The sequence below is a fragment of the Camelina sativa genome, chromosome 11 (assembly GCF_030686135.1).
Source record: "Camelina sativa cultivar CO46 ecotype springtype chromosome 11, ASM3068613v1".
Lineage (NCBI taxonomy): Eukaryota > Viridiplantae > Streptophyta > Magnoliopsida > Brassicales > Brassicaceae > Camelina > Camelina sativa.
Window position 1 is genome coordinate 51,072,666 of NC_141890.1, and position 19,058 is coordinate 51,091,723.

General features: G+C 37.3%; 6 protein-coding genes across 11 annotated transcripts; 5 read left to right on the top strand and 1 right to left on the bottom strand.

Annotated features, from left to right (window-relative positions):
• The first annotated feature begins 196 nt into the window (after positions 1-196).
• LOC104727402 (dehydrin Rab18) lies at positions 197-1,204 on the top strand. The gene is made up of 2 exons (XM_010446500.2): positions 197-646; positions 736-1,204. The coding sequence occupies exons 1-2, from the start codon at positions 326-328 to the stop codon at positions 961-963; spliced, it is 549 nt and encodes a 182-aa protein (XP_010444802.1). The 5' UTR covers positions 197-325; the 3' UTR covers positions 964-1,204.
• A 994-nt stretch (positions 1,205-2,198) lies between these two features.
• LOC104727403 (peroxidase 72) lies at positions 2,199-3,748 on the top strand. The gene is made up of 4 exons (XM_010446501.3): positions 2,199-2,516; positions 2,616-2,807; positions 2,900-3,065; positions 3,159-3,748. The coding sequence occupies exons 1-4, from the start codon at positions 2,283-2,285 to the stop codon at positions 3,575-3,577; spliced, it is 1,011 nt and encodes a 336-aa protein (XP_010444803.3). The 5' UTR covers positions 2,199-2,282; the 3' UTR covers positions 3,578-3,748.
• A 285-nt stretch (positions 3,749-4,033) lies between these two features.
• On the top strand, positions 4,034-6,469 carry LOC104727404 (folate transporter 1, chloroplastic). Of its 2 annotated transcripts, none has more exons than XM_010446503.3 (10): positions 4,034-4,397; positions 4,492-4,568; positions 4,746-4,822; positions 5,019-5,115; positions 5,201-5,294; positions 5,380-5,453; positions 5,597-5,701; positions 5,840-5,932; positions 6,058-6,125; positions 6,226-6,469. In XM_010446503.3, exons 1-10 carry the CDS (start codon positions 4,292-4,294, stop codon positions 6,359-6,361), a joined length of 927 nt encoding a protein of 308 aa, XP_010444805.2. In that variant the 5' UTR covers positions 4,034-4,291; the 3' UTR covers positions 6,362-6,469. The 2 variants fall into 2 exon arrangements, with proteins under 2 accessions (XP_010444805.2, XP_010444804.2); XM_010446502.3 differs by having other exon boundaries at positions 4,039-4,397; positions 5,594-5,701.
• A 701-nt stretch (positions 6,470-7,170) lies between these two features.
• Positions 7,171-7,848, top strand: LOC104729106 (uncharacterized). Its single transcript, XM_087471710.1, has 4 exons — positions 7,171-7,206; positions 7,297-7,372; positions 7,457-7,637; positions 7,731-7,848. Exons 1-4 carry the CDS (start codon positions 7,171-7,173, stop codon positions 7,846-7,848), a joined length of 411 nt encoding a protein of 136 aa, XP_087327836.1.
• Positions 7,849-8,257: 409 nt separating this feature from the next.
• LOC104727406 (ribosomal RNA small subunit methyltransferase, mitochondrial-like) lies at positions 8,258-9,845 on the bottom strand. The gene is made up of 2 exons (XM_087471192.1): positions 9,256-9,845; positions 8,258-9,072 (listed from the first exon to the last, which is right to left on the bottom strand). Exons 1-2 carry the CDS (start codon positions 9,673-9,675, stop codon positions 8,968-8,970), a joined length of 525 nt encoding a protein of 174 aa, XP_087327318.1. The 5' UTR covers positions 9,676-9,845; the 3' UTR covers positions 8,258-8,967.
• A 3,795-nt stretch (positions 9,846-13,640) lies between these two features.
• On the top strand, positions 13,641-16,819 carry LOC104727407 (protein SHORT INTERNODES-like). 5 transcript variants are annotated; one of them, XM_087471195.1, is made up of 5 exons: positions 13,722-14,018; positions 14,110-14,745; positions 15,118-15,459; positions 16,410-16,475; positions 16,561-16,819. In XM_087471195.1, the coding sequence occupies exons 2-4, from the start codon at positions 14,400-14,402 to the stop codon at positions 16,451-16,453; spliced, it is 732 nt and encodes a 243-aa protein (XP_087327321.1). In that variant the 5' UTR covers positions 13,722-14,018; positions 14,110-14,399; the 3' UTR covers positions 16,454-16,475; positions 16,561-16,819. The 5 variants fall into 5 exon arrangements, with proteins under 5 accessions (XP_087327319.1, XP_010444807.1, XP_087327320.1 ...); XM_087471194.1 differs by having other exon boundaries at positions 13,669-14,018; positions 16,410-16,819; XM_010446505.3 differs by having other exon boundaries at positions 13,650-14,745; positions 16,410-16,819.
• The last annotated feature ends 2,239 nt before the right edge of the window (positions 16,820-19,058 follow it).

The window sequence follows — 19,058 nt, forward strand, 5'->3', positions numbered from 1 at the left end:
TACTTGGTATCCACATGAAAGCTCGGTAATAAAAATCAAAAATCCCATTTCTTTTAATGATAAAAACAGTTCGTTTTATTCACGGACACGTATGTCCAATCACCAAACCGACATTTTCTGCTGCTGCCACGCGTCCCTTTTCAAATTATGATTCAATAATTTAATAGTTGATCCATATCCGAAACCGGACTATAAAGCTACCTTCCATGCGTTAACGAACCTTCATCAATCAAACTCATATCAAAGTCTAAATATCACAAAGAAAAAAAGAGTTTTATCTTATAGCGTATAGCTGAAAGTATTTGCTTAATCGAAGAAGAAGAAGATGGCGTCTTACCAGAACCGTCCAGGAGGTCAGGCCACTGACGAGTATGGAAACCCGATCCAGCAGTTGGACGAGTATGGAAACCCTATTGGCAGCGGAGCACACGGTGGTCTAGGAGCCACTGGCGGAGGAGGTTACGGAACTGGCACCGGTGGTACCTATGGAACTGGTGGCCAAGGATACGGAACCGGAACCGGGACCGAAGCCTTTGGAACAGGCGGAGGAGCTAGGCACCACGGCCAAGAGCAACTCCACAAGGAAAGTGGTGGTGGCTTGGGAGGAATGCTTCACCGCTCCGGATCTGGATCCAGCTCTAGCTCGGTATATACCAAGTCTCAAAAACAAGATTTTATGATGTATTAATTACTGTTCGATGTGTGATCATCTAATTGATGTTATATATATAATAGGAGGATGATGGACAAGGAGGCAGGAGGAAGAAGGGAATAACGCAAAAGATTAAGGAAAAGTTGCCAGGTCATCATGATCAATCTAGTCATCAAGCTCAAGGAATGGGTGGCATGGGAACCGGAACTACCACCGGATACGATGCCAGCGGTTATGGTGGCGAGCACCACGAGAAGAAGGGGATGATGGACAAGATCAAGGAGAAACTTCCCGGCGGTGGTGGCCGTTAAGCTTTACACAAACATGTATACATATTAAATACTAATAAAATAAGGAGGGTTTGTAACGCAGTCGCATTTGGTCGTTGTATGTGTGCTTTTTATGTATGTACGTCCTGCGATGTGTGCTGGCTTATATGAGTGTGGGTGAGAGATACATGAGTGTGTCATGAGCATCTGGCTCTTTTTAAGTTATGAGATGTCTGTTTTATGTAATTTCGTATCATAAATCTATAAATCTACTTTCTTGTTATGTGTTTTCTCAGCTTAGTGGTGTAGCTATTACATAATTAATTGTGTACTCAACTACAGAGGCCTGTTTCTCATGCACTGCTGACTTGTAGCAACACACAACAATTAGTAAGATAGTTTGCGTATGTAATATTGGATTAGGCCTTTTTTCGAACTCGCTGTGCTTTCCCACTGGATTGGGCATTACCATAAACCGAATTAGAATTGATGCTTGGGCCTATGAAGATATTGGAGCTAGATTTGTAAATGTAAATGAATAATGAATGAATGACATGAGAAAATGACGAAAAGACATACTGAAAAAGTCTAAATACATCGTCGCGCAGTAGAATTCGGTATTACGACTTGTTCTTCTTTTGTCACATTTGCACGAAAAGAAAAGGAAAATAGTTGGTATTGGTTTTGTTAGGGAGAGCAGTTGAAGCTGTTTCTCGATGATTTTGTCATTATCTACAGTTTTATTATGTCTTTGTCGTACTCTTATCAGCCGTATCTATTTGTTAAGCACACAATCAGTCAAAAGATTATTTAGTTTGCTTGCAGAATAATTAGCATTATTTCTTTGACTATTTGGTTAATGGTCAACCAAGTAAAATCAACCAAGTAAGGGCAAGTGTTTAGCGTAGCTTACTCTTCAGGCTAACCTCTCCATTTAATATCACAAATCAATAGAAATATCTTTTCGGTTTGGTATGCATTGATTAAAAGCAAAAAATATAATACTGTATACGTTTTAATACTAATGTTACTAGTTAGTACATGTAACAAACATCCCATACAACAACTGCAAATAATCATATATGAGGTACATAAAGTGGGCATACATGAGTAGCTTTAAATTAATGAATAAAAAGTCTTAACAAATCTTGTATTCATACCAATCCTTAAAGATCAACTAATGTATCCATCTAATCCAATATACAGCTACAATTAGTTACCAACTCCAACGTCTCTCTCAAATGTCCACAAAGTCTACTCTATATATGAAACCCTTTGCATCACACACAATCACCAAGTTACAAGAAACCGAGTTGATTAAACCCAACGAGAGTCATCAAGAGAAAATAAATCCCAAAAACATGGCTAAGTCATTAAACATGTTTATCGCAGCTCTCTCTCTCATTGCATTATCTCCTCTTTGTTTGTGTTCCAAAGCCTATGGAACTGGCGGCTATCTCTTTCCACAGTTCTACGACCACTCGTGTCCTAAAGCCCAAGAGATTGTTCAGTCCATTGTGGCTAAAGCATTCGCACAGGATCCTCGCATGCCTGCCTCCCTGCTCAGGCTCCATTTCCATGACTGTTTCGTCAAGGTCTCAAGCTCAGCAAACTTTCTTAAGGTTTAACAACATACGTGAAAATTATAAATATTGTTTACATATTTTTCTCGTTATGTTTGGCACTGCATGCAGGGATGCGATGCTTCGATACTATTGGACAGCAGCGGAACCATAATCAGCGAGAAACGATCAAATCCTAACCGCAACTCAGCTCGTGGTTTCGAACTCATCGAGGAAATCAAACAAGCCTTAGAACAAGAGTGTCCTGAAACAGTTTCTTGCGCTGATATCTTGGCTCTAGCCGCTAGAGACTCAACTGTCATCGTAAGTCATCACAATTCACCACACACAAAACGATATGATCATTTATTCATTTATCATCAATTGGAAAAATGAACAAATATATATATACACAGACGGGTGGACCAAGCTGGGAAGTACCTCTAGGAAGAAGAGACGCGAGAGGAGCAAGCTTGAGTGGTTCCAACAATGACATCCCTGCTCCAAACAACACTTTTCAAACCATCCTCACCAAGTTCAAGCGTCAAGGACTCGATCTCGTCGATCTTGTCTCCCTCTCCGGTAATATATCCATCCATCCATCCATGATCCATCGTACGTAACCAATGATAAAAAAAGCTTGCTTATAGATCCCATAACTTGTTTGATTCGCAGGAAGTCACACCATAGGAAACTCGAGGTGCACGAGTTTCCGGCAGAGGTTATACAACCAGTCCGGTAACGGGAAGCCTGATCTGACTCTTAGCCAGTACTATGCAACCCTGTTGCGTAAACGATGTCCGAGATCCGGGGGTGACCAGAACCTCTTCTTCCTCGACTTCGTGACACCGTTCAAGTTCGACAACCACTACTTCAAGAACCTGATCATGTACAAAGGTCTATTGAGTTCCGATGAGATTCTGTTCACAAAGAACAGAGAGTCGAAGGAGCTCGTGGTGCTATACGCTGAGAATCAAGAGGCCTTCTTCGAGCAGTTTGCTAAATCGATGGTGAAGATGGGAAACATCTCTCCGTTGACTGGCGTGAAGGGAGAGATCCGACGCATCTGCCGGAGGGTTAACCATGCTTATTAATCAAATCAATCTTTATATATCATGTACAACGCTTCAGTTTGTTTGGCATGAACGTATACGTATCATTGAGTTTTCTATTTCTTTTGGCTTTGTATGTATTGGATGTGTGTTGTATATTTCACTAAAATCTTATATATTTCCGACAAATGATCTATATACTATTTTAACGTTTTTGCTGATGTATTTGATGAGATTTGCAATATTTTCAAACTCTTCGAACGTGCAAAGTGTGAAACCAACACATCGTATTAGGGACAAAAACAAAATTCATTATTAAAAGACTATATTGCTAAACGTTTTAAAATAGTAAAAATATCCGTTTCTTCAAAACTTTGGGGACTTATCTTTCTTTTTTTCTATTATTAAAAAGAATATGATGGAATATGATTTTCTCAAGTACTGGGGTCGTTTTAGAAATAGCTGAGAATATAGAGCGGAAAGTTTAAATATTTATTTGAAGTATCGTTAGAATTAGTTAAAGAAGTATTGGGCCTGGGATCTTCTGATTTGGGTTTTAAAGCTTCCGATTAAGAAAACGGTGCCGTGTTGGAACGCTCACAGTCACACACATCTTGAACGGGAAACTCGAGTCGGCGATCGTACCGGACGGAGGACGGCGACTCTCTCGTCAACTGCCCTTTCCCTTCTTCTACTCTCGATTAGCTCTGTAAGCGCAATAGCAGTTACGCAGTAGTTACATCTCACGATTAGTTGATGTCGGCGTCATGGCAGTGGGAAAACGCCACCGCCGGCGCCGTCGCTGGATTCGCCACCGTAGCTGCTGTGCACCCTCTTGATGTCGTTCGTACGAGATTCCAAGGTCTGGTGTTTTTCACTCCTGCAACTGACCGAGAACTCAGTTTTGTTTTTAACTCATAGATTCGTTTAAAGTTGCTTACTTTGATTGAGAACAGTCAACGACGGTAGAGGGTCAAGTCTCCCGACGTACAAGAACACTGCTCACGCTGTATTCACCATTGCCCGTCTCGAGGTTTGCGCAAGAAGAATCTCTCTTACCCTTTTTGTAATGTAGTTTGATCCATTAGAGGAATTCTAGTTTCTGGGGTTTGTTCATTCTCCACTTTGCATAATCCAGTGACAATTCTGGTGTATCTGTTTTTGTGAGCTATCACCATTTTATAGCTCATTTTGTTCAAATCTTCTGTAGGGTTTGAGAGGACTTTATGCAGGCTTCTTCCCTGCTGTTATCGGTTCTACTGTTTCATGGGGCTTATACTTCTTTTTGTGAGTGTTACATTTTTCTTGCTTCATGATTTCTGATCAAACAAGCAAACAAAGCTGTGATTCAGCTTGGAAATATGGATAAAGGCTTTTCCTTTTTTTTGTGTCTCACTTAATGTTTTACATCTTAGTTCGTTGTTGTTTATTAGCATTAGATCTTGTTTAAATGTTCTGAAACAAATAAATGATCTCTCTGTAGTTATGGAAGAGCCAAGCAGAGATATGCTAAAGGCAGGGACGATGAGAAACTCAGCCCTGGTCTTCACCTTGCTTCTGCTGCTGAAGCAGGGGCCTTGGTGAGTATAACAGACACCATATTAGTATGTCTCCATTTCTCCTATGTTTTTTTAGATCTCTGTCTCAAGCTTAGGATGCTCTCAGGTCTGTTTATGCACAAATCCGATTTGGCTTGTCAAAACGAGATTACAGCTTCAGACACCTCTTCATCAAACCCAATCATACTCGGGCCTATTAGGTTTTTGTGCTATGCTGCAACAAATTCTAATATGTCATTATTTCTGGTTATTTTATTCTAAAAATGTTGCTTTTGTGAACTTCAGATGCCGTTAAAACCATAGTGAAAGAGGAAGGACCCAGGGCTCTCTACAAGGGTGTTGGCCCTGGTCTGGTACTGGTTAGTAACTATCCTGATCTTTCTCTTGTCATGTTCATTATGAAACTACCACAAGATCCACTGATTGGAACTGTCAAAGATGGGTATATTAGTTACCAAAAAGGTATTACCGATTGAATGATTTGCCATTCTGGTTTCAGCAGGTTTCTCATGGTGCTATTCAGTTCACAGCATATGAGGAACTTCGTAAAATCATTGTGGATTGGAAAGAAAAGAGAAAAAAGTCGGAATCCGCTGACAGTTCATTGGTACAGAGTTCCTCTTCTTCATAGCATACAACATTCCAGCTATTCAGTTATATAGGAACTTTAGTCTCGATCCCACACCCATTTCAGCATCACAAATAATACTAATGCTAACACGCCTTACTTCCATTCTTTCTTTAGAACTCAGGAGATTATGCTGCACTTGGTGGCTCCTCCAAAGTCGCTGCAGTTCTTCTTACATATCCATTTCAGGTTATTCGAGCACGATTGCAGGTACCTGTTGATCTTATTATTAGCTCAAACCTAATGTCCTGGAACTTCCGTACATCTTACATACATGTGATCTTGTGCAATACTTGAGGATTTCATAAACATTCATTCCTCTTTTTCTTGTTCAGCAACGACCTGGTACTAACGGAATTCCAAGATATATAGACAGCTTACATGTCATCAGAGAAACCGCGAGGTTAGGAGGCATATTTTTGGTGTCTCGATTATGTCTTTTTTAAAAATATGATGTTTTGGTTAGTGTCACACTACTGACTAACACTTGGGGGTTGATGCAGATTCGAAGGTCTCAGAGGTTTCTATAGGGGACTAACTGCTAATCTGTTGAAAAATGTTCCTGCTTCATCCATTACATTCATCGTCTATGAAAACGTTCTGAAATTTCTAAAAAAGCCTCCAACAACAAAAGATTAGATCTTTCTCTTCCGGTCTTCACTATGATTTCTTAGACTCAACAAAACAGTTGTTGTCACGCCCAATTCCATAAATTATTCTTTGATATACATACTACACTGTTGCATTTTGAGTTGCCGCCTTCATGGTTCTGAGTTCTGACGAGCTAGAAACAAACCGATTCAAAATGGGACCTGAATTGAAGACATCGGTAAAATACCCATCCATCTGACATTCTAGTCCACCTTCTACAAGGTTATGGGCTTATAGTCTCCCTCGCTATTACGCCTTATAATTCATATAAGTGGCCCATATCCATCTAACGTTATAGTCTCCCTCGCTATAGGCCTTATAATTTATATAATGGCTCATCATTCGGGGAAAAACATGTCGACTATTTAGAGTGCAATTGTACGTTCTGTATCCAAAAACCGATATATTATAGACTTCAATGATAATTAAAGCTAGTAAATAAAATTATGATTTCAATCCTCTCGTAAATTTTATGGGGGACTGTATAGAAAGATTATTACGCTGTGAAAATTGTTTAAGTGATTTTGTTTCAAAAACTTTCTGTTATCCAATAGTTTACTCACAGCAGATGTGATCAATTGGATTAAAGTATGCCATATCCGGGATGAGTGGATTTTGACATTAATGAAACCATTTCCTTTAGTCGAAACACTTTCCATGTAAGCAATTATCGAGAAGACATTAAATACAAAACGTGTCAAAACAAAATCTATATAAACGTACGAGACGTTATCATTTTGCAATACATCTTTCCTCAGTGTTTTGAGCTTCCTCAAGGTCCAAAAGATTTTTCAGAAATGTTTTCATCAAATAATTGTTCTTCTACTCCAATGGTTCGTTTTTCAGTTTTTTACCAACTATATTTTCATGTCTCTTTAATTTATATCGACTAGATGTGACATTATCGTTTCTTTTTTTGACAGACTTGTGGGTTTAAGGTGGACACGAAGTCCCCTGCGTGGCACAAGAGCATGACAAAGATTTTAAAGAAGGTCAAAGGTGTGTTATCCTAATATATGACGTAGAATCATTAAATCGTAGGTTTCTAAATCTAATTGAGTTGTTTTTTTTTTTCTCATTAAGGAGGGAACTTTTCGTTAGACGCAGACGAAGGCATGGCCTACGTTTCGGGTAGAGGAGATCCAAACGAACTCCTAAAAGTAGTGGGTTCGATAAAAGGCAAAGCTGCTGAAATGACGTTTGTGAAATCCGGTGGATATCATCATTATGATGATGATCATCATCAGTATACCAATCATCATCAGTATCCCAATCATCAGTATCCCAATCTTCAGTACAGCTCCAACTTCGTGTACGGCCAGCCAATAACACAACCTTACAACAGTTTTTGGCTGAGTGATGCAAATTGTTACTCTCAGCAGCATCGGCCATATTATCCTCAGTCGCCGGCAATGCAACCTCACCTTCATCAATATCCATATCCAGGATATAGTAATCATTACGGTTATTATTAGGATTTTAATTAATTAATTATTACGCCGAGATCTAGCAAAACCTGCTTTTTAGGGTTTATTGCTTGTATCCGACGAAACACTTTTTTTTTTGTGTGTTGGTTGGATATGAATGTTCTCTCTGCTATTTTTTTTTGGATTAGCAGAAGAGACGAAATTTTTCAGCTAATGTCATCTTTTTGTAAGAAGCCGGAGATATCATTCTATGGCTCTTCTGAACCATTTTTTTTTTAGTAATAAATGGGAACAGATTTGGATGTTAAAAATATTCGCAGTTTACAGTATTTAATTTAGTCATAACTAAATATTTTTTTATCATGGTTTAATTTCTGTTTCGCCAAGATCCCCTTAATGTTTTGGTGGCAGGGACATGATCTCACATTCCTATTCTACAATTACCATAAATATTATATTTCCCCCAAAATCACCGCATTAAGTAGCTTTGTCTACTGTCATCTTCAGAGAAAAATAAATGAAAAGGTGTTGGACCAAAATACAAATGCATTACTCGTGTAGATCCATTGGTAATGATGTAATGTCATGGAAAAAGATGCCAGCTTGGTTAAACAAAGAAAGCAAATGTAACAGCTCGCCATGAGAAAGCTTGGATGGTCTCTTCTCTTCGAACCCATTTGTTCTCAGAAGTCCAACTACCCTTTCCTTGAACATACTTGCATCTGTATCCAAACACAACACATTGTCTCTCCCATCTTCATCGTCTTCAACATCATTGTCAAACTCACCACTACTACATGCCACCCCAACTTTCGAACCATTCCTCCCTGCAGACAAACTCAGCAACTCCGTGACCTTCTTCTTCTGCCTAAACATGGAACCAAGCGTCTTATTCTTCTTCCCGAAACAGGTGCGAGTGAACGCCAGCCAGTCTTGGACATTAACCTCAGGTTATACCTCCTTTGGTGTGATCATAACAACAGATGAATCGACTTTAGGTGGTGGAACAAACTCTCTTTTACTCACATCCATCACGAATTTAACATCGGCTACTAACTTAACGTTCACGGCTAATCTGTTGAAATCGGAATCTCCAGGATTTGCCAAGAGCCTGCGAGAGAATTCCTTCTGGAGCAAGAGAGTGGCGCTGCGAAACGTATTGGAGCCTTAAACAAGCTTCGCCACAAGAGGAGATGATATGTTGTAAGGAATGTTCGCAACCACGAGATCAAACTCAGGGAACTCTGTCTTCAGAACATCTTTTTGAATAATCTATAATATACAGTATATTTTTGTAAGTATACAATTTTTTTTTTTTTTTTTTTAAAAAAAGAGGTTAATAATAATGTCTTCTCTTGGGCATTTCATCGAACAGTTTGTGTGCGCTTAAAAACTAATCTCGTTCCCTAAACCAATCTTAGTAGCAACATTAAAGGCAAATCAAAGGAGTTTTACCGTAAGTTTATCAGCAAAGCCATGGTCGGAAACCCTTTTGCGGAGAATCTCAACCATACGCTTATCTAACTCAACGGCGACGACATTCTGGGATGCTTCAAGGAGCTTCATGGTGAGATTCCCAGTACCAGGTCCGATCTCCAAGACTGTATCCGTCGGCCTGACATCGGAGCTACGGACGATGGCGTCGAGGATTCTGGTGTTGGTAAGGAGGTGTTGGCCTTTGCTCTTGCACATAAATAAACCGTCATGTTCCTTCTTCTTCGACTTCTCGCTTCCCTCGTACTCTCTTCTCCGGCGATCGTGATCGGTTTTGGTACGAATCTGCGAGTGAGAATCTCGTCGGAGAACCAAAGAAGATAAGTAGGAACGAGTCGGATTGAGTTTGCCGAGCGTCTGGTTCTTCAATCGAAGAATCATCAATCACTTTGGCTCGTTAATATATAGTATAACACAACGTCTGCCTCGTCGTTATGTAGTTGCTCCGATTACCCGTTCAGAGCTCAGCAATCGGAATTAGAATCGGAATCGGAAACGCTTGGCGCGATTCCCTCTAACGTGGCGTTTAAAAGGGCCTTCTGGCCCAATTGCTTTCTTTTAGCTCAAATGTTTTACTCACTAAAGCCCAATTATTTCTCCACCAAACGCTTTATTAAACGTCCATGCTTAATCAGCCTATTCTATACATCCATAGTTTTGATCGATTGTATAATCAAAAGAAGAAGAAAACAAAAAAAAATGATGGTTATAGAATTTTGGGCCACGCTAGTGGACTACGTACTCAAATGCGAACGTGAAAGCGAGGAGTGTTCTAATTATTTTGATGAACATATAAACTATAAAGTATGAAAAATTCTCTACTAAGAAAAGATGGGAGTTAAAAGGCCAAAAAGCATGGATCGGACGTTTACCAAGTTACTATTCTGGTCGGTGTGATTGCTCTCTCTCTCTCTCTCTCTCTCTCTCCCCCCTCTTTATACATGATCGGACGGTATATATGCTACTACATGATCGGACGGTATATATATGTCTCTTCCTTCCAAACTTTATTGTGATATAACAAACATATATTAATATTACTAATCTTTCAGTTGATTTTTCTTTTTCATTATCATCTGTGTCAACACCCTATCTACTTTACAAAATATCACTTCAGTCACACTCTACTTTCTTCTTAATTAATTTCCTACAATAATCATATCTAAATGTTTGATTTATACTATTTTATAATAGAAAAAAAAAAGTAATGTAAAATTTATCAGCATTTAATCCTTGTAGGAGATGTACATGACTGTGATCCTGTTTTTCAAGATATAATAACGAACGACAAATTCTTTTCTGGAAATTCTAATTACCCTTCTCCAAAACCTTTGATTCGTTCAAATCATTTGTTTAGTACGTAGTATATCCATACAATTAAATAGACAATAAGATTCAGTAAAATTAACTCGAACACAACCATTTCGAAACAACATTGTATCACAAATACTGTCATTATTCGATTCAGCTTATTTTGAAATTTATGTTTCCATGCTTGATTTTTATATGGGTGAAAAATCAAACTTTAGAAGATGTTGTAAATATGAAAGCTAGCGCCAGCTAGCCTTAGGCCATTAGGGTTTGCAACTTCGCAGTTAACAAGGTATGCAATATATATAGTGAAATTAAGAAAATTAGGCGTGAAAAATCAGTATTCCTATTTTTTTCAGCAGCCTCTATTAACTTTGATCCCACGATTCCACCCGGCCGTCGTTCTAGTGTGGGGACTTTCTTTAACTCGAGCCACGACTCGATGGATCAACTTTATAGTTTTGCCAATTTTCAACAGCAAAACTGTTTTGGTGGAGTTTTGTGAGGTTGTTATCTAATCACCGTTTGGGTTAGCGATATTTTGTATTAAAGTGAGTACCGAGAGTAGAGTGGGATTATATAAGTAGATTTGTTTACATCCAATAACATCAGTTTAGAAAGGGAAGACGCGTCTGCATGTGCATGACATTTGGAGGAACCATGACTCCACTTCCACGGGACCCACCATGAACCAAATCTCATATTACTTGAGAGATTTCTTCTTTTTTCACTGATGAAATCATTTTAGTAATGAGATATATATATATATATACACACATATATGTTAAAGAGACATCTGAAGGTGAAATGGGTTCCATGTCTATGTGGAACACAATTTATAAAATCTGATGCTCAGGATAAATATATAATAATTAATAATATATGTACGTTATATTACGCCTGAAATTTGCAGCTTCTGATGAAGCAATATTGTGGTGATCAAGGACAGTCTTTGTTTATTGTTTTTGTGAATTGAAAATTGATACAGAATACACATAACAGAAACAATAATTGATTAGAAGAGAATGTAAAGAGACACTTAGCTCCGTTATTGGCGTTTCTGCCTTTAATACAAAAGAAACATAACCAATCAACTATTTTCTGCCCTTTTTCAATTGCAAAGCCCAAAAAACCAAACCAGTGCGTACCCTTTTTGTGGTAAACACTCTTTCTTTCTGCCTATGTAAGAGAGTATATATAAATTAAGAAGGTCATCTTTTTTTTTTTTTTTTTTTTTTTTCTGGTATATATAATATACAATTGATATTAAGAAGCCAACAAACACTATGCTCCAAACTCACTTTTCTTTATTCTCCAGTTTATAAAGTTCTTTCCATATTTCCTTCTTTTATACATCTTACACTTCCGGTTCAAGTAGAATGGTAGATGACTAGTTGCGTTTGAAGTGCAGATAAATGGCAGAAAAAAAAGTAGTGGAAAATTCCACGAACTTTTTTAAATTTGCTAGGACATTAATTAAGCGGATATAAGGTTAAACAGTACGTTAAAAAAATGTTAGGAACTTTAATGAAAATTTGTTTTAACCTAAGAGATTCAAACTTCAAAGCTTAAAAGAAAGGAACACAGTGCTCGAGAAGAGACTTTAAGTAAACCTTTTCTTTTTGGGGAAAACTCTTCTATTTGTTGTTTTATACTAATTTCAAGATTCACATTCCAGAATGAAAGAAAACTACTAGTAGTGGAGTAGTTTTTTTGGTTAATGATGAGTCTTTCATTATGCGAGTTTGTTGCTATTTACATTGATAATCGATATTACCCAATACCCATATATTTGGAATTTATGGATTTGTAGTTTAGTTACATACAAGAATAAAATCCGAGAGAACGATCACTTTCCCTTTTGCCCACTGATCCATATCTTTAATTTCTCGGTCGTAAATGATTGCATCTACTCATCAAATTCAATCTCATTTTCATTCACTCAAAACACATTACAATTGCATACATAAACTAATGATTTTTGTTTGATGGGTTTGCAATAATATTTCAGAGTATTTTGTATACACGTAAACATTTTAAGTACTCCCTCCGTTTAAAAATATAAGATGTTTTAGAGAAGTTTTTTGTTTCATAATATATGATCTTTTCAAATTTTTATGCAACTTTTAGATTAGTTTAGTATTTTATATTATGCAATATTGTTTTTGATTGGTTGAACTTGTTAAAATTAAAAACTTATGTATGCTTTATTTAAAACTCTCTATATTTTTTAACCGTGGAGAATATTATTTACGCATAATTAAACGACACAAATGGAGAAGTTCTCCGGGAGAACGTAACAGGTGTCCATTATCAGATTTTGTATTATAATAGTAACAAATACTACTAGTATAATGGAGTAGTAATTTGGTTCCTTGGAAAGATGGATAAGCATCTGTTTTCCAGCTGCAACCTTTATGCGTACTTAAGTCACAGGCTACACTACTACGCTATATATATGATATATATATCCAACCAAAAACAAGATTTAATATTAAAAAAAAATAGCATCGAATCTAACTAGAGAATCTAAAAAGATACAACTATACCGATAATTGGTGTTCCTCTCCTCAGTCCTCAACTACACCCATAAATGGAGTTAGATTTATTTTAACAATTTTAGCTTAATTACACAATTTTTATTGGTATTATACAGAATTACAGATTTCTAATTTTTATACTGATTATCCATTGGACAAATTCTAATTTTTTTTCCCTCTTACACAGATTGATAATAGGAAAACCCGTTCATATTTTGCTATACCGAAAATTAGAAGATAATGATCTAAAAATATAAGTTAAATAATTTATAGTAAGAAGAAAATAAAAAATACTTATAATAAGAATTTTGGTTTTTGAGAGCATTTTGGTAAAACACAAACAGACAATAAAAGGAAGAGGCAGCGTGTTTTCCGGTAGAAAAGACGGAGAGAGTAAAAGCCCAAGATTGCATACGTGGCAATATATTCACCGTAGGATCATGGACACGTGGTATTTCAACGGTGAGATATATTTTGTTTGGACAAGTGTTTTGTAAAGAAAACAAACAAAAAAGAAGAGAGAGGGGACAAAGAATTTAATAAGAGAAGGGAGAAGTGAGGCAGTGAGAGAGTATTAAGGTCATGGCGGCGTTGCAGAGCGCCGAGAAACAGATCTCTCTCAGAGACAGAGAGCGAGAAGCCCTTAAATAAATATACCCTTTCATACCGACAAACCAACTTTTCTCTCAGTACCAAAAAAGCTTTCTCTCTCCGATTTCTAAACAAACCCTAAATCACAGACATACTCTACACATTTAATCTCTTTCGTCTTCTTCATCCTCTCAGAAATAGAGAGAGAGAGAGAGAGATCTATATCTTCTTCTATTCAGATCTTTGGATAGATTCTCACTCTGAAAGTCAAGATCTTAATTTGTACGTCTAGATATATTATTATAGGAGTAGATAAAAGCGAAGCCCTTGTCGAAATTGATAATATATGGCTGGTGTTGTCGGAATATGGCAGGCTTTTTCTCGCTAGGACAGGGCGGAGGAAGAGGAAACAGCCAAGACCACAGAACCAATAATAACCCTTCTCCTTCGGGAACAGAATCTTGGCTTTGGTTCAGAAACCCTAACTCTAACGCAAACGCTGGTGGTGGAGATGTCGTCGCTCCTTCTTCTTACAAAGGAACCCTTGAGCTATGGCAACACCCAAACAATCAAGAGATCATATTCCAGCAGCAACAGCAACAAAGATTGGATCTTTACACTTCTGCTGCAGGTTTAGGTGTCGGACCAAGCAACCGGAACTTAATGGAAACTTCCGACGGGGCGTTGATGATGATGAGAAACGGTAGCAGCGGCGGTGGACCCAGCTGCCAGGATTGTGGTAATCAGGCTAAGAAAGACTGCTCTCACATGAGATGTAGGACTTGTTGCAAGAGCCGAGGCCTCGAGTGTTCCACTCACGTCAAGAGCACCTGGGTTCCTGCCGCTAAACGCCGAGAACGCCAGCAGCAGCTTGCATCATCAGGTCAACAACCGCAGTCGCAGTCACAGCCGCAGGTTGAGAGCGTCCCTAAACGGCAGAGAGAGCATTTCCCGTCGAGATCCAATTCCCTTGTCTGTACTCGTATACCTTCTAACAACACCTCCTCAGGTATCACTATTTTTTAATTTTATTTTATGCTCTTTGTTACTTTTGTATTCATGGAGTTATTCAAATCTGAACGTAATAGTGAGAGTTTTGTATTCAATTGCAGAAACAGAAACCCTATTCTGTTTGATCAGCTTTTTTGTTCTTCTTTTTCCATTTTCGATAAAGAAAAAAAATGTTCAATAATTTTCTTCTTTTATTTATTTGTTTATATATGAATATACTGTATATGAGTAAAACTGACTCTTGGATTGACAGGAAGAAACTGTTCTCGCCGATCTTGATATTTATTATAATGTTTATAATATTTTTTTTTGCTAAGCCCTTTTCTTCTTAATTAATAATCAAACCTGTTATTATTTGGTACACACCTAGGGTTAGAGATTGGGAGCTTTCCGCCGGAAGTTAGCTCGCCGGCAATTTTCCGGTGCGTGCGTGTGAGTTCAGTAGATGATGAAGAAGAGGAGTATGCGTACAAAACAGCTGTGAGTATAGGCGGTCACGTCTTCAAAGGTATTCTCTACGATCAAGGCCCGGCCGAGAGAAGCTCCTCAGGCGGTGGATCTCAGCCGTTGAATCACATAGCCGCAGGCCCATCGGCCTCTTCATCAAGCCCAAACGTGAGCTGCAACAATGGAGTCGTTGGCTCCACTTCAGATCATTACATCGATCCTGCCTCTCTCAATTATCCTACTCCCATGAACACTTTCATGACAGGTACGCACTTTTTCTCCAACCCAAGATCTTGAATTCCACATAGAGAGAAAAGCAATTCAAAACCTTTTTTTTTTTAGATCCTTACGTTAGAATTAGGGTTTCAAGTCAATCTTCCGAGGAGGAGAGTATAACGTACTAATCTGTGTTGTGAAAAAGTAATTAACGGGAGATAATGTTTCCTTTATAAACTCATCACTTGTTACCTGGTCTTTTATTATTTATAACAGTTTTTTCTAGAAGAGAAGTTCTCATTGTAATGTTGGGTTATTTGAATGTAATAATAATATACTCCAATTTTCAACTGTAAAAAAGTCAATGAGCCTGTCTCTTTAAAAGCTCACATCAACAGCTTCCCAGCTGGCAGTTTTCAACTGTGATCGTTAAACTCAGCCTTGTTCTTGTCACCTTTTGACATTACTTTATTTTTATGTTTGACGTTTAATTTAGTGGACAAGTTTTTTTAAACCTTTATATTGGAATTTTGGTGAAGACATGTATTAATGAGGTTTCATGTGCCTTTGGGGACAAAAATCAGACATGCACATGTCTTTAACAAATATGTTTCAATTTGAGCCATTTTTAGTAGTGATATATGTATATGGTATCATTTCATTGCTATGATTGATATCAATTAGTACACTTGATACATATATGAGACGTCCTAATCTACTGCAAAACCATATATTCACATGGATTAATTTATACTTTCAGTCTCATTCTCACTACGATATTCGATTATTTACATAAATGTCTTGATATCAAGTTTCTCCAAAAGTGTTTCTTATTCACATATCGTTTTTGCATCGTATTTATCGTGTGCATTGTTTAGCCACATTTCACGGGAATTTCTTATACAATTCCAAAAGTTTACTATCACTCAGTGTAAAATGAATACACTTAAGTTTACACGGGATCAATATAATACGTGTGTATTTGGATCCTTTTGCTAGAGAGAGTGAGAAAGGGGGTAAATTCTACAGATTACGAGGGGTGAGTGGAGGAAGGAACAGCAAAAGGTGCAAAATTGGTCTGCGTCTTCATTTCTGCAGGTTTTTTATGTTTGGGACCTAAAGAACTCTTCTTTCCCAATTTATTCCTTAGGCTCTTTTTCATTATTCAATTTACGTCACCTCAATAATGCCATGATGATAACGAGATGCAAAAACGAATCGGAAAACGAGCTAATACCAATTCTGATTAATTATCGTGGTTAAGGAGAATGAAATGGTAAGTGCATGGGGGAAGACTCTGTGAAAGATACATACAAATCATGCATTATGTAATTTACCTTCTTTTGTTGTTTTGTTAAAGTTTATGTAATTTACATTTATAACATTGTAATATAATTGAATTGGTCCCATCAAACCGTATACGGCTAAAGCCAACTGATTGATTTCTGTTCCGTACCACCTCGCACCTTGTCTCGCACCTTGTCTTCCAAATTTATCTTTTCAAAAACTGAATTCCTCTTGTTTTTTTTTTTTTTTTTTTTTTTTTTTTCTTTGGGTCAAAGAACTTTGATGTTATTGCACGTAGAGAAAGAATCTTGAAGACGGATGGTGGTAAAAGAAGCCACTTTAATATCACAACACCAAGTGGGGGCACGGGAATGTTATCTAAGAACCAATAAGAGAGTGACGCGTCTGAGAGACAATTTGCAATTGCATCATTGCATTTCAGGGAGACAAAACAGAAGTCTTATTTTAGGTCCCTCCACAACATCAAGCTTTCCAAACTGAACTTTATTTTTTTAGTGTCGCAGCATAAAAAGAGAAGACTATCAAGTCTATCATGTACTGTAGATGTAGTGCCCATTGTCCCACGATCACAAAATCATTCGTTATTGCAAAACACAGACCGGTTTCAAATTATTTTGAAAATAGTGTGTGAACTCAGATAGTGCGAATAGATTATGATAGTACCGCGATAATTTAATCAGTTATGTGATTAATTTGATAAGAATGCCGCTTGGATGAGACACCAAACTAGACAAGAAGAAACGACTATGCATATGTTTCGCTTCAGGTCCAGTTAATCACGCTAGTTTGCATGGGCTTTTCAAACTGGGCCAGCCCATATGAAACGACAAAAAAAGATGGAAGAAAATGACTTTGAGTGTTTGATTCTCTAAGGCCCACTTCAAAACGAAAACCAAGGGTTTATAGAAAAAGAAATATATCAAAACAAAAAGAGGTGGACAGTAAGCGAACTTAGAACCTCCGACGAATAGACCTAGCAATAGCACCGAGTTCAACTATTAAAATGGTCAAGATGTTGAACTATTCACAAGAATTGGCCTCTCTATAAAGAAAATGGCGCCATTTTAAAAGTCAACACTATTGAGTAGATAGATGACGACCTCTTCTTGTCTCATACATCTTTTATATAATTTAAATTATACAAACTCGTGTCATATATACAATAAATATAAATAAAGATTTGCTATGAGGTGAGAGATAATGGTCGTTTAAAATTAGTATAAGAAAATTTTATATAAGGTGAGAATGTTATAGTTAATTAAGAAGACTACTACTACGGACGTGGGGCGGGTCAGGTCTCACAGTATGTGACAAAACCGAATGATTTTCCCGCTCCATTCGTGTATATGTTTGTGGGCGGCTCCAAGTTTCAAATTTGATTTTTTTTTTCCTTGCTTCTATGGCTTAAAACATAAAAAACCAAACAAGTGTTTGTAAATTAAAATTTAACAAATCCGCGCTTGATATATAATTAGGTACGGTCCATAGGAAAGAGATGGAAGATTAAAAACTGGCTAACAGTTCTCGTGGGACTTCTCTCTCCTTTTCTTCCTCTGCTTTCATTAGACATTTCAAAATATTAAAATGAAGAAGAAAGAACCAAAAAAAAAAAAAAAACATAAAACATAAAAGACCCCATCAAAATTAGAAAACGCAGCTCTGCCGACGAATACGTCGAGGGTATTGTAGTCCAGGATTTAGTTATAACAAAGAGTACATTTTGTCCAAAAATTAGCCAAAATCGTTGACACAATACAAACCGAGTGTGTGTGATTTATGACTCCGCGTAAGAATGTTTGAATTATACCGTACCGTATTCTAAGCGGAAAATTAGGCAAGTTTGTGATTTTTTTTTTTTTTTTTCCTTCTATAATAATAATTCTGACCCAAAAAGAAAAAAAAGGAAAAAGGGTTTAATTTATTATGGAAGAAAAAGATTAGAGCCGTCGGGGAATTCTGATTGGTCGACTCACGTCAAACGCATGAGACACAGCCAAACAGACCACGGCACGTCAGCACTACACGTGGCTATTACTACAAGCTGGCGGCTCGGCTCCAAATATCTTTTTTTTATTGTTCCCTTTTTTACTTCACAAAATTAAAACTTTCCTAGGATTGCATTTAATTTATTTACTAGTATCATCATTTAACTCAATCTTTTAAAACTGAAAACAAAACTTCTTAAAAAATGTGGTATGCATAATTTGGAAGAAAGAAAAAAAAAGAAAGTATTGTCAATTCAAATTTGATACTCCCTCCTTTCAATATATTGGATGTTTTGAGTTTAACACACAGAGTAAGAAAAATACTTATTTAATTAAAACACTTAACTAAAGTAGT

Bases quoted from the DNA above. Each gene is read 5' to 3' on its own strand.
- LOC104727407 (XM_010446505.3), top strand. From the start codon at position 14,103: ATGGCAGGCTTTTTCTCGCTAGGACAGGGCGGAGGAAGAGGAAACAGC. The intron at 14,746-15,117 runs GTATCACTATTT...GTACACACCTAG, and splicing joins TTCTAACAACACCTCCTCAG to GGTTAGAGATTGGGAGCTTT. The intron at 15,460-16,409 runs GTACGCACTTTT...TCCTTTTGCTAG, and splicing joins CATGAACACTTTCATGACAG to AGAGAGTGAGAAAGGGGGTA.
- LOC104727404 (XM_010446502.3), top strand. From the start codon at position 4,292: ATGTCGGCGTCATGGCAGTGGGAAAACGCCACCGCCGGCGCCGTCGCT. The intron at 5,116-5,200 runs GTGAGTATAACA...GGATGCTCTCAG, and splicing joins CTGCTGAAGCAGGGGCCTTG to GTCTGTTTATGCACAAATCC. The intron at 6,126-6,225 runs GTTAGGAGGCAT...GGGTTGATGCAG, and splicing joins GTCATCAGAGAAACCGCGAG to ATTCGAAGGTCTCAGAGGTT.
- LOC104727402 (XM_010446500.2), top strand. From the start codon at position 326: ATGGCGTCTTACCAGAACCGTCCAGGAGGTCAGGCCACTGACGAGTAT. The intron at 647-735 runs GTATATACCAAG...TATATATAATAG, and splicing joins CTGGATCCAGCTCTAGCTCG to GAGGATGATGGACAAGGAGG.
- LOC104727403 (XM_010446501.3), top strand. From the start codon at position 2,283: ATGGCTAAGTCATTAAACATGTTTATCGCAGCTCTCTCTCTCATTGCA. The intron at 2,808-2,899 runs GTAAGTCATCAC...ATATATACACAG, and splicing joins CTAGAGACTCAACTGTCATC to ACGGGTGGACCAAGCTGGGA. The intron at 3,066-3,158 runs GTAATATATCCA...TTTGATTCGCAG, and splicing joins CGATCTTGTCTCCCTCTCCG to GAAGTCACACCATAGGAAAC.
- LOC104729106 (XM_087471710.1), top strand. From the start codon at position 7,171: ATGTTTTCATCAAATAATTGTTCTTCTACTCCAATG. The intron at 7,207-7,296 runs GTTCGTTTTTCA...TTTTTTTGACAG, and splicing joins ATTGTTCTTCTACTCCAATG to ACTTGTGGGTTTAAGGTGGA. The intron at 7,373-7,456 runs GTGTGTTATCCT...TTTCTCATTAAG, and splicing joins GATTTTAAAGAAGGTCAAAG to GAGGGAACTTTTCGTTAGAC.
- LOC104727406 (XM_087471192.1), bottom strand. From the start codon at position 9,675: ATGATTCTTCGATTGAAGAACCAGACGCTCGGCAAACTCAATCCGACT. The intron at 9,073-9,255 runs GTAAAACTCCTT...TGTATATTATAG, and splicing joins GCTTTGCTGATAAACTTACG to ATTATTCAAAAAGATGTTCT.